Source organism: Peromyscus maniculatus, chromosome 5 (assembly GCF_049852395.1).
Source record: "Peromyscus maniculatus bairdii isolate BWxNUB_F1_BW_parent chromosome 5, HU_Pman_BW_mat_3.1, whole genome shotgun sequence".
Taxonomy (NCBI): domain Eukaryota; kingdom Metazoa; phylum Chordata; class Mammalia; order Rodentia; family Cricetidae; genus Peromyscus; species Peromyscus maniculatus.
The window spans coordinates 143,969,755-143,982,995 of record NC_134856.1 but is presented as its reverse complement, the minus strand read 5'-3'; the positions used below and the strand labels follow the sequence as shown (position 1 = coordinate 143,982,995).

General features: G+C 39.4%; 1 protein-coding gene across 7 annotated transcripts in view; it reads right to left on the bottom strand.

Moving 5' to 3' along the window:
* Ercc6l2 (ERCC excision repair 6 like 2) overlaps positions 1-13,241 on the bottom strand; it is an 89,043-nt gene that overhangs the window by 21,879 nt on the left and 53,923 nt on the right. For all 7 annotated transcript variants that reach the window (XR_013051715.1, XR_013051716.1, XM_006981728.4 and 4 more), the window contains one exon: positions 7,643-7,797. Coding sequence is in view for 5 of the 7 variants with exons in the window: in XM_006981728.4 (XP_006981790.1) it covers positions 7,643-7,797 (155 nt within the window). In the remaining 2 variants the exon portion in view is untranslated. The remainder of the gene's footprint in view (positions 1-7,642; positions 7,798-13,241) is intronic.

The window sequence follows — 13,241 nt, the reverse complement described above, 5'->3', positions numbered from 1 at the left end:
TGCTGTCTTTGTACGTTCTTTTCAGAAAACTTTAAGCAAACTTAAGTTGAAGACATGCAGTTGATTGAGAAAGGAGGCAGCGCGTCACCATAGGTTTAACAAAATCGTGTGACACACGGCGCCACAGGTGCAGAGGTCTGTGACACACGGCACCACAGGTGCAGAGGTCTGTGACACACGGCACCACAGATGCAGTGAGGTCTGTGACACACGGCACCACAGGTGCAGAGGTCTGTGACACACGGCACCACAGGTGCAGTGAGGTCTGTGACACACGGCACCACAGGTGCAGAGTTCTGTGACACACGGCACCACAGGTGCAGTGAGGTCTGTGACACACGGCACCACAGGTGCAGTGAGGTCTGTGACACACGGCACCACAGGTGCAGTGAGGTCTGTGACACACGGCACCACAGGTGCAGTGAGGTCTGTGACACACGGCACCACAGGTGCAGAGGTCTGTGACACACGGCACCACAGGTGCAGTGAGGTCTGTGACACACGGCATCACAGGTGCAGTGAGGTCTGTGACACACGGCACCACATGTGCAGTGAGGTCTGTGACACACGGCATCACAGGTGCAGTGAAGTCTGACACACGGCACCACAGGTGCAGTGAGGTCTGACACACGGCACCACAGGTGCAGTGAAGTCTGTGACACATTTTCATATAATAAAAGAACACAGTGATGCTGTGGGATGGTCTGTATGTCAAATGTGTTGCTCTGATAGGTTAATAAATAAAACACGGATTGGCCAGTAGCCAGGCAGGAAGTATTGGCGGGACAAGCAGAGAAGAGAATTCTGGGAAGTGGAAGGCTGAGGCAGAGAGACGCTGCCAGCCACGGCCACGACAAGCAACATGTAAAGACGCTGGTAAGCCACAAGCCATGTGGCAACTTATAGATTTATAGAAATGGGTTAATTTAAGATATAAGAACAGTTAGCAAGAAGCCTGCCACGGCCATACCGTTTGTAAGCAATGTAAGTCTCTGTGTGTTTACTTGGTTGGGTCTGAGCAGCTATGGGACTGGTGGTTGAGAGAGATCTGTCCTGACCCTGGGCCAGGCAGGAAAACTCTAGCTACACAATGACTTTAATAAAGACATCATCACTCCTTTAGACACTTAAAACCTTTCTTTCTGGTCTGAAATGAAACACAAGACACATGGGTTTTCATTCCAGATATCCTATCTTTTAAAAGGAGCTCTTTACAAAGATGGCTTTATCAAAATAAAAATTTTCTTTTCGTTATGGTTGAATAGTATTCAATAGTGAATATGTATCACATTTTCATTATCCATTTATCTCCTGAAGGACATTTAGGTTATTTCCATTTTAGAACAGCAATGAATATTGCGGAGAGGTATTATGGAGTAGGATGCCAAGTCCTTTGGGCATATGCCAAGGAGTAGTATAGATGAATAGATCACATGATAGATTATTTTTTTGCTTTGTGATGATTCTCCATACTGATTTCCATGACAGGGAAGCTATACCCATGATACCTCACCAATATGGCTGCCTAAACAAGACTGAAAATAACATCAATATGACCATTTCCTTGACTGAAAATAACATTAATATGACCATTTCCTTCTATGGAAAAGGAAATATCATGGGGTCCACTATACAAAGAACTACAGGCAACTAATGACTGCTGAGACAAGGAGAATTCTCTCCCAGGGATGACCCCTCTAAGTTGGTTATCAAATACAAGGTGGTCAGCTCTGAAATCATATATATATAATACAAACAACAAAAACAAATACAACAGGTTATATTTATAATATTTATGCATATGGATATACATACATACATATACATATATAAATGTGTATGCAACAACAATCAAAGAGGTCATCAATTTGATAGGGAGTGGGGTGGGCATGGTAGGTGCTGGAGGGCGGAAAGGGAAGACGGGAAGTAATATAATTATATTTTAATTTAAAAATGATTTTAAAAAATAAAAATAAGAAACAAGTATAATTAAAGGTAAAACATGTTCTTATTGTGCACACTATTTCATATTTGTATTATCAAATAACAAAAGTATAATTATAACAAAAGTATAATTACGAATTTATTTTGAGAGTGAGAGGTTTTAGTTTAGGACATCTATAATATGTTCTACAAATAAAATATATATATAAACTATAAGAACCAAAAAGAAAAAGCTAGCATATTTTAGGCCTTTCCTAAAGACATTGGTGAATTTTTAAAGTAGATTCGCAGTTTTTGTTATTTTTTTTTTTAACAATTATTAGCTTAATATTGAGGAACTCTGAGAGGTCACAGGAGTTATCTAGTACTGTGGTGTCCATTAATTCTCTTATAATTGTTCCATTTGGTATATATATTTCTTTGTAAGTTAGCCAAAGGCTGTAAGTGAGCCTCAATTATAATATCCCCCACACAGCAAAACACTGGAACATTGTAACCACTGTTGTTCACCTATTAATTACTTATAAACATACAGGTTTGCTTTGTTTTGCTTCTAGCTGCAGACATATAATCTTTTGAAACATGTAAATTTTTAAATAGAACATTGATGATAAATATGAAGTACTCAGAAGAAATCTCATTAACCAAGAAGATTCTGGATTTGAGCTCTAGATAAAAGATACTAGTTTTGTAGGTGGGAAGTCTGTTATATTTTTAAGATTTCAGGAGCAAGAGGTTTCCAGGTATTCCTTCTTCCTTTTTTCTTTCTTTCTGTCTTTTTTTTTTTTTTGGGGGGGGGAGGGTCTTTCTACATAGCCTTGGCTGTCCTAGAGCTCACTATGTAGACCAGGTTGGCCTCAATCTCAGAGTTCTCACCTGTCCCTGACTCCCAAGTGCTAGGATTAAAGGCATGCACCAATACGCTTGGCTCTAGGTATTTCCTGCGACTGTGATGGCAATCTCCTTTGTTCTTCCTTCATTTCCTTTCTTCTTTTCCTTTTTTTTTTCTTTTCCCTTTTTGTTTTTTTGAGACAGGCTTTCTCTGTGTAGTCCTGGTTGTCTTGGCATTTGCTTTTTAGAACAGCCTGGCCTCCAACTCAGTTATCTGTCTGCTTCTGCCTTCCAAATGCTGTGATTAAAGGCATGCACCACTACTACTGGCCTATTTCCTTTCTTCTTGTTCACTCTCTTTTCCTCCAATAACTACTCAACTTGTTTTTCAAAACTTCAAATTTGCTGTTGCCACTCACCTCTACACAAGTGAGTGATAGAAATATCTCGCCAGTGATGTGAGTTTTAATAATTTTCTCATTAAAGATCTTGAGGCAATACTGCCCAGTATGATGAAATCAGTGACTGCAATCACTCTTCACACAAATTCTTGAGATGGCTTTTGCAAAGCTGGATGGAGTTTTACTGTATTGGGTATTGATGTAAAGAAGTCAGTTATAGAAATGACTGTTCCTGGCCCACTAGCACTGGTGGCATGGGTGGGTCCTCCTGACCAGTGGTTTGGAGTGCGTGTGTAGGTACACATATGTGGATGGCAGAGGCCAGAAAACGACACTGGGTACCCTACTGCTCTCTTGCCTTATACCCTTAGGGAGGGATTATCAATGAACCTGGAGCTGTCAGTTTTTTAGTGAGGCTGACAGGCAAGCAAGTCTCAGCTATTTTGTCTCCACTGGCCACAGTGCTGGAGTTACAGGCTAAGTGTCCATGTCTAGCTTTTTACAGATTCTCATGCTTTGCAGCAGGCTTTCTTACTTACTTAGTTATGGTGGCATTCTATTTGTACTGAAATGTGATTTTAGTTGTATGTTAATAAATAAAGTTGCCCGGGGGTCAGAGCTATTAGAGCCATAGAAAGAGCGTGGCAATGGTGGCGCATGCCTTTAATCCCATAGATATTTGTGTGTTCAGGGATACAGCCAGCATTGGAGACATACGCCTTTAAGACCTGGAGGGCTGTACTTACAGGCAGTGATGAGGCAGTCATGTGTTTGGGTTTACAACCAATGAGAAGGCAGAACAGAAAGACTATTTAAAGACATACACACAGGAAGTAGGTCTCTTTCGGAGAGCTAGGACCACCGCAGGAGGAAGGGTAAGATTTTAGCTCTGAGCTCTGACCACTTGGCTTTCTCTTTTACAGTGGTTCTGTGTTTCTTATTTAATAAGACGGTTGGTTATATCTACACTTAGTCATCTCTCCAAGGCCCTGATCAATTGTTTTAAAACTTCTTTCAATCTTCATACACACCATAAGTTAGCCATTAAATAGCAAATTTAATCATATTCCCTGAAAAATGTCCTCTAAGCTGAATGTGGTATGAGAAGATACTCAAGCCTGGAAGACCCATCACTGAGAAGGGAAGTGGGCACCATGTCCCACCCCTGTCTTAGTCAATATTCTATTGCTGTGAAGAGACACAGCATGACCATGGCAACTCTTATAAAGGAAAACATTTAATTGGGACTGGCTTACAGTTTCATAGGTTTAGCCAATTATCAGCATGGTGGCACATAGGCAGAAATGGCGCTGGAGGAGCTGAGAGGTCTACGTCCCAGTCTGTAGACAGGTAGGCAGTAGCGAGATATTCGGCCCAGCTTAGGCTTCTGAAACCTCAAAGCCCAACTCCAGTGACACACTTTCTCCAACAAGACCACACCTCCTAATCCCCGTCAAGTAGTGCCACTCCCTAATGACCAAGCGTTCATATATATAGCCTATGGGGCCATCCCTATTCAAACCACCACAACCTCCAACCAAGAAGCAATTTGTCATTGATAGCTGCTCAGAGAATGAAAATCAGTTTTCTTCAAAAGAATGACACTGGGTGTATTGACCACATCCCAGGGAAGCCATATGCTCAGGAATAGTTAGCCAACACAAAACAAACTCCATGATCTATTGAGTGTGTGTGCGCGCGCGCGCGCGCGCTCATTATAACCTCTTTTTTTTTTTTTTTAAAGAGAAAAATAATATGAAGTGGGGTAAATAAAGAGGGAGGGACCTGGGGTGAGTTGGGGGAGGGGAAAGTATGTGACCAAAATATATTGTATGAAAAGTTTTAAAAATAATAAAAAAAGAAACCTCAGGGGATGGATAGCCTACTTCTTTCATAGTAAGAGATGTACCTCATTACGAAAATTGTATGAAGAGGCAAGATTTCAGATGAGATTTTGCTGTTCATTCTAAAATGTTGAGGCCAAAACAGGTTAGAGGGGAAGTGTACTTTTCTTTTCATGCCTTTCTTAAAGATGGCTCCAAAGAGGCTGCTTATTGTCTCTACATGTGGAAAATGCTTTTCAAGCTCACATCTAGGTGAACTGTGTTAACTGTGACTTTCTCCTTGTGACAAATAATCAGGAAAATTATCTCATTAACACCTACCATTGTTAGTATACTACAGAGATATTTGACCACCCATGTTTACTGCAGTACTATCTACAATAGCCAAGATATGAACCAGCACAGATGAATGGGTAAAGAATAATAAAGTATATACACAAGGGAATTTTTAAATTCTATCACAAAGAAGAATGAAATTATGTTCACTGCAGGAAAATGGATGGAAGAGGATCATTACCGTGTGAAGCAAAATAAGCCTGCCTGAGAGACAAATACTACATGTTTTCTCTTGTATGGAGATTCTAAATAAAATAAAAATATAAATAAATAACATGGAAGTAGGAAAGTGATCATGCAAGTAGAGGAAGTTGTCTAAAAAGAGGGGAGAAAAAAAACACAAGAGACTAATGTGAGGGCAAAGAAATAGTATCCCATACTCCCTTCATAAGAAAAACCTACACTTGTATATTAAAATGTGTCCTTTTAAAATCCATTATTACATTCACCCTAAGAATATTATAGGATGATGGACTCTTTCCTAGATCATTTATCCTCCACCCCATTAAAAAATTCCAGGTGAGGAGCCGGGGAGATGGGTCAGTAAAGTGCCTGCTGTACAAACAAGCACAGGGATTTGCATTAGGATCACCAGAGCCCACTAGGAGCCAGGCCAGGTGACTTGTCTCTAATTCCAGTGCTTGGGGGAAAAGGGAAGGAGACAGAAATGAGTGGCCACCCAGTCTAACAGGATCCATAAGCTCCAGGCTCAAAGACCCTGTCTCAAAAAACAAGACGGAGAGAGACTGAAGAAGGCACTTCACATAGACCTCTATACACACATGCACACAAATCTCAGATTACAAATTTCCTTCAAATTACATGCTAGGAGAAGCTTTGATTCTCCTAAAACTCATACTTTTTTTTTTTTTGTAGTCTTCCCTCTGCCCATGCTCAGTGATTCTCAGCAGGGTGTTGCAGCATTTGGAGTAGAATGGGTTTTTTTGCATGTGAATTCCCTCCATTCCACTCAGCCCAACACAGTCATTTGTGCCTGTTCAGCATCTGGTCAAAGTGATCATCCAAACCCTAGCTGAGACATTATTGGTTATTTCCTTTGTTCTGCCCACTGGAAAGCTCTCAACTGTCATGTCAGAAAGACGTCAAGTAGACTATATTGACCTAGCTATCTGCCGTCTACCCTTCTTCCTTTCAGTCATCAACTTTTTAATTTCCATTTCTCTGGTCATGAGTTTTACTTTACATTATAGTTTTATTTTTAAGACAATCTGAATCCAAATGAAGATAGTTGGAAAGTTTAGAGGGATTTCCACCAGCATCATTCTTAAAAGCAACACTACATTATATCACTGTTATATGCAACATGTACTTTTAGCTTCAATCCATAAAACAATAAACATTAAGCTTTTAGATGAATACACCAATGAAAACATTTTGAAAAACCTTTGATGAAAATGATCATATATAAACAAAAAAAATATTTATATAAGGCTTTATTTCCATGCAGCAGCAATCTTAAGCAGGAAAAATCCATAGGATTTATTACTTTAACATTATGAAAACCCTTCATAAAAGCCTACATGAAGCTTTTAGATTAAAAAAAAAACTGAAGAAACTTAGCCATTTATTTTTCTTCTTACACAGGAGAAGTAGTTTGGGGTTATGATTTAATATGTGTAACTCTTTGAGATTGTTTTGAATTTGGGGACATAGGAACATTTTTTAAAAAGGGAAACTATTAGTCAACTCAGTATTACTGGGCATTTTATTTTAGATTTGTCATTTAATTTGTCTTAGTTACTTTTCTACAGCTGTGATAAAATACCATGATGAAGGCAACTTATAAAAGAAAAAGTTTATTTGGAGCTTAGAATTTCAGAGGGTTAGAATCCATGACCATCACGTAAAGGAGCCTGGTAGCAGGCAGGAAGGCAGGCAGGAATGTGCTAGAGCAGTAGCTGAGAACTCTTATCTTGATCCATAAGCAGGAGGCCAAGAGAGCACTCTGGGAATGGTTAGTCTTTTGAAACCTAAAAGTGTCCATAGTGACACACCTCCTCCAACAAGCCTACACCCCATAATCATTCCCAGATTCCATCAACTGGGGGCCAAATATTCAAACATATGAGCCTATGGGGGCCATTTTCATTCAAGCCACAACAAATCCCAAACATCTTTTGTGGTTATAACTATTATAATGCTATATGGCTTTTCCATACTTAGTTGTATGCCTCTTAATAGAATCAATAGCTACTTTTGAGGATGTAAAAAGGACCCTATTGAGAAACTTTTGTAAAAAGTGAGATAAAAACTATATTTTCTTACCTTAGAACTGTAAACAGCTACATTAGCAGGGAGCTGGGAAAACTGTTTCAACTCAAATACATCACGGGTTGCCCATCGGCTCATGTGGTTTTCAGCTCTGCTTGATCCGATCACATTTTGATTTGAGTGGATATATGCCACTTCCTGTACACCATCTAGGAGGCAACAACGTTTATTACATGATTTATCACTATGAAGCAATACGGTTCTAATTATCAATAGCACACTAAGAATAGGATATACCTGCTTTTTTATTTCCTCTATTATTTGAGACAGTCTTGTTGCTATGGAGCCCAGATTAGTTTCAAACCTGTGATTCTTCTGCCTTAGCCTCCTAGCTATGCTTCCTTCCTCCCTCCCTCGTCTCTCCCCCTCCTTCTTTCTCCTCTCTCTCCTCTCCTCTTCTCTTCTCTCTCTCTCTCTCTCTCTCTCTCTCTCTCTCTCTCTCTCTCTCTCTCTCTCTCTCTCTCTCTCTTTGAGACAGTGCCTTATTTTGTAGCCCTGGCTGGCCTAGAACTCACTGTGTACACCAGACTGGTTCCACATTCAATCCTGCTCTTGACTTCCCAGTGCTAGGATTAAAGGTGTACACCGCCATACTTAGCTATGCTCATTTTAAAATTATTATCTTTGTTGTTTTCTTGAGACAAGAGCTCACTCTGTAGCTCAGGAAGGCCTAGAACTCATGGCAATTCTCCTATCTCAGCCTCCTGAGTATTGTTGAAATTACAGGTATAAGCAACTATGCCTAACTTCTTGCTTTATTTTTAATCTTTTAATTATGCTACTATTACAATATTTTTAAAAAGTAAACTGAAAAGGAGTTCAAATGTTTGTCCAGGCTAACTTGGAAATAACTTCCTACTTTCATCAATATGAGAAATGCTGAGATTAAGTAACTATTTTTAAATTTAAATCTGAAATGGAGATTTTTGTCCCTGAGAATCATGGTTAATGGCCCACCATAATTTTCTTCTTTATTAATTTCAAATTGTTGTTTGTACATTTAAGGAGGTGCTCTAGGCTTATCTGTTCCTTTAAAAAAGTACTTGATGGCAGTGATGGAAGGGAGCATGGGGTTTATGACCAGGGAGTTGGCGGTGCTCAGCTTTATTGTTTGTATTTTGTCTTTTTTTGTACACATGCCCAGAGAATGTCAAGATGAGAGCTTTTTAGGAAATGAAAAAAAAAAATTAACTCATAGCTTTTTATCTGAAAGGTTTTAAAAGTGGCTGTATTTTTTACTGCTTTGCTTCTAGGCTCTAATAATTTATTTTGAAATTGTGGTCATAAAAGAGGAGGCTAGAACTAAGGCCTGTAAAATTTCCTTCAAACAGCCCTGGCAATGAACCTCCACTGTGACCTCAACACTCTGCTGTTTTAGCCCTGACCACTCCAACAATCACCAAGCACAAAACACTGCTACATCATATAATTAAAAGTTACCAGGAAAACATCTACATGCGACATAAAATACCACTAACTCCAACTGCTGAGACCTGTAGTTAAAAACCTTGTATGATTATTTTTGAAAGTGTAATAATTCCTTAACCCTCTAGTTTTACTATAGCAAACAAACCAACTGATAATCTTGTACTAAGTTAATAATGGTACCAAAATATACATACATAACAGGAAAATTTTAAAAGAGTCTTATCTATAAGAGAAAGCCTAATGTATAAGTAAATAAAAGTTAACAATTAAGGTGCATGTTGCACTTTATTTCATCTTCATATGATTTATGGAGAATAAGTTAAGACACTCACAAAGCAATGCTAACTCATAATCACTGTGCAGATTCTGAACAGGGGTTGTTCAGTCCCTCTGAATCACCAGGTGAAATCAAACAGCAATTAGACAACAAAAGCAGACACCTATGGACCACATGAAAACAAAATTGGATGATAAGACAGCCCCATGAGCCCTAAATTGCAGTCAAGTGGAGGCAATCTGCTAAGAGCAAAACTATATGCAGTGGTTCTCAACCTATGGGGTCGTGACCCTTTGGAAGTTTGTCAAACGACCCTTTTACAGGGGTCACCTAAGACCATTAGAAAACACAGATATTTACATTATGATTCGTAACAGTAACAGAATTGAGTTTTTTTTTTAATTTTTATTAAGAAATTTTCTATTCATTTTACATACCAACCACAGATCCCCACCTCGACCCTCTTCCCGCCCCCCAGACCCACTCCCCATTCCCACTTCCTTCAAGTCAAGGTCTCCCATGGGGAGTCAGCAGAGCCTGGTACATTCAGGTGAGGCAGGTTCAAGCCCCTCCCCGCTGCACCAAGGCTGTGTAAGGTGTCGCACCTTAGGCACAGGACTCCAAAAAATCCGCTCATGCACCAGGGACAGATCTCCATACCCCTGGCTGCAGGTCACTCAAACAGTTCGAGTTAAATAACTGTCTCACATATCCAGAGGGTTTAGTCCAGTCCCACAGGGGCTCTACAGCTATTGGTCCACAGTTCATGGGTTTCCACTAGTTTGGCTGGCCGTCTCTGTACATTTTCCCCATCATGATCTTGATGTCCCTTGCTTATAGAATCCCTCCTGAGTGAGGTAACCCAGACTCATAAGGACAAACACAGTATGTATCACTCATAAGTAGATACTAGATGTAAGGCAAAGGATAACCAGACTACAAACCATAGCTCCAGAGAAGCTAGTTAACAAGGAGGGGTCCTAAGAGAGAAACATAGATAGCCCAGCTAAGGAGAAATAGATGAGATCTACATGAGCAAACTAGAAGTGTGTGTGTGTGTGGTAATGGAGGGCAAGCAATGGGGGAGGAGAACATAAGGAAATGGGAGGTTCGAGCTAGAACAGGGACAGTGGGAGAGCAAGGAAAGAGATACCATGATAAATGAAGACATCATGGGAACAGGGAGAAACAGGGTGCTAGGGAAGTTCCTAGGAATCCACAAGGATGACCCCACCTTAGACTACCAGCAATAGTCGGGAGGGTGCTTGAACTGGCCTACTCCAGTAACCAGATTAGTGAATACCCTAATGGTCACCATAGAACTTTCATCCAATGACTGATGGAAGCAGATACAGAGATCCACGGCCAGGCACCAGGCCAAGCTCCAGGAGTCCAGTTGATAAGAGAGGAAGATTACAGTTATGAAGTAGCAATGAAAATAATTTTATGGTTGGAGGTCATCACAACATGAGGAACTGTATTAAAGGGCTGCAGTGTTAGGAAGGCTGAGAACCATTGCTATATAGTATTCACATCTGTATTATGGATGAAGGAAGAAAGTGTGGCATATGAGAGACCTAAGAACAGAAGACCCCAGGATAGCCAACAGGCATTTGTTGGGAGGCACAAAAGGCCACTCAGAGGGAAGGTGTTCTGCTCACCAGGGCTGAAGGGACCAGGGGTCTTACAGTAAGAAGGCCTCAGGAGAATGCAGCAAGCTAACTATATAATATAAATTTCTATCCTGGCCCACCAAAGAGAAGCAAAATGGGGAAGTAATCAGTGAACAGGATAGCAGGATTCAGCACTATGTAGGGGAATAATTCCACCTAAAAAAAGGGTCAAGAGAGAATTATCTAGGTCAAATACCCAAAATTGTGAGAAAAAAAGAAAGAACAAGCAGCAGAGTGATATCCCTGTCAGAAAAAAGGGCTCACAAAACAGATGAAAAACAGAAACATGGTCAAAACAAAGCAAGACACTTTCAGACCATAAAGAAAAAACACAAATTAACAATACATATCAGGTCAGGTGGTGGTGGTGCACTCCTTTAATCCCAGCATTCAGGAGGCAAAGGCAAGCAGATCTCCGAGTTCAAGGCCAGCTTGGTCTATAGAGCGAGTTCCAGGACAGCCAAGGCTACACAGAGAAACCCAGTATTGAATCCCACCCCCTCGCAAAAACAAAACAAAACAATATAAATTGGAATTAGAATAATTTAGAAATGAGTGATGAATGTCTCAAAAAGACTTAGACATTAAGAAAATGTCCTTTTTTTTTTTTTTTTTTTTTTTTTTTGGTTTTTCAAGACAGGGTTTCTCTTGTGTAGCTTTGCGCCTTTCCTGGAACTCACTTGGTAGCGCAGGCTGGCCTCGAACTCACAGAGATCCGCCTGGCTCTGCCTCCCGAGTGCTGGGATTAAAGGCGTGCGCCACCACCGCCCGGCTGAAAATGTCCTTTTAAGTGAAGACTAATCTAGAAGAACACTAAGAGGAAATAAATACAATAGATAATGACAAAAAACTAAACAAATGAATAATTTAAGAGACTGATGAATTCTCAAGAGCAGTGACAAAGACTAAACATATGAACAAGACGGGAGACTTGACAAGTAACCAACAACAGCACAAATGCTCCTGAAAGAAAGACTGAGTGGAAACTATACTTGCATATGAGAATACTGGCTCAGAATAAACACCAAACACAAGCTGGTGAAACCAAGGGACAAATGAGAGGGAAATATTTTCTTGTGTATTGGGAGGAAGGATGAAAATGAAGCTACATATTGAAAATACTCAACAAAGTGTGAGCCAAAGACTTCATGTCCAGCTAAACTGGATTTCAGGGTACACACCATTATCACAAGAACCTCAGAAGAAAAAAAAAAATCCCTCAGCAACATGTCTTAAAAAATTTACTAGAAAACAAGGTCTAGATGATCCAAATGATTTAGAGACACTGACACAAGGATGAAAGGGACCATGAAATTTCTAGTTACCTATATACCATGAGGGAGTGAAACCAAAGGGGAAGAATATCTAGTCCTGCCAATGTCTCTGGGAGTTTAGACAAAGAGTATCCATTGTAAAAATGGAAAGAAAAGGAATAGTATGGCAAACAAAACAAAACAAAACAAAACAAAAAAACCCCACAAAAAACAAAAAACAAAACAAAACAAAAAACCTGAAAGAATGTTTCTAATGATGCTATTTTGGTAATAATACTAAGCAAGTGCTCTACTTCTAGGATACATCTCCAACCTTTACTGTGGTATCATGCCAACTCATTCTTTCACTATTGTGTTATATGGAACAAAGCAAATAAGCAGTTATGGAACATTATAACTAAATCATTCTCTGTATGTGACCAGAATGATCAAGATGAAAGAAATAGTATTCAAGTATAATGGAGACGAGAGAGAACTTTCTAATTAAGTACTACTATAAATATGAAAGTATAAATACAGTTCATGAGGTATATTCATCATCACATACAACTACATAAAATATATGTGCAAATATATTCATACACAAATGAGTATGTGTGTAATATACACAATTAAGATATATAATTACAAATATAGTACATAAACTATACGTGAATACAAATAGTATGACCATTGAAAACTTCCAGAAATACTACTCATTCGCAGATAATACAGAGGTCAGAGAATATGTCTGACTGCTGAGAATAGTGAACAAAATGCAGATTAAGGGAAACTCTGTAAGTAAATTATATGGTAATGAAAGGATGGAGGAAGATTCTTACAGATTACAGACTACATAAAATGAAGTGGACAAGACTAAACTATGCTATCACAGAATACACATCCATGTGACAAAACCTTAATAATATATGTAAGGAATTACTCTACAAGTCAAAATAATT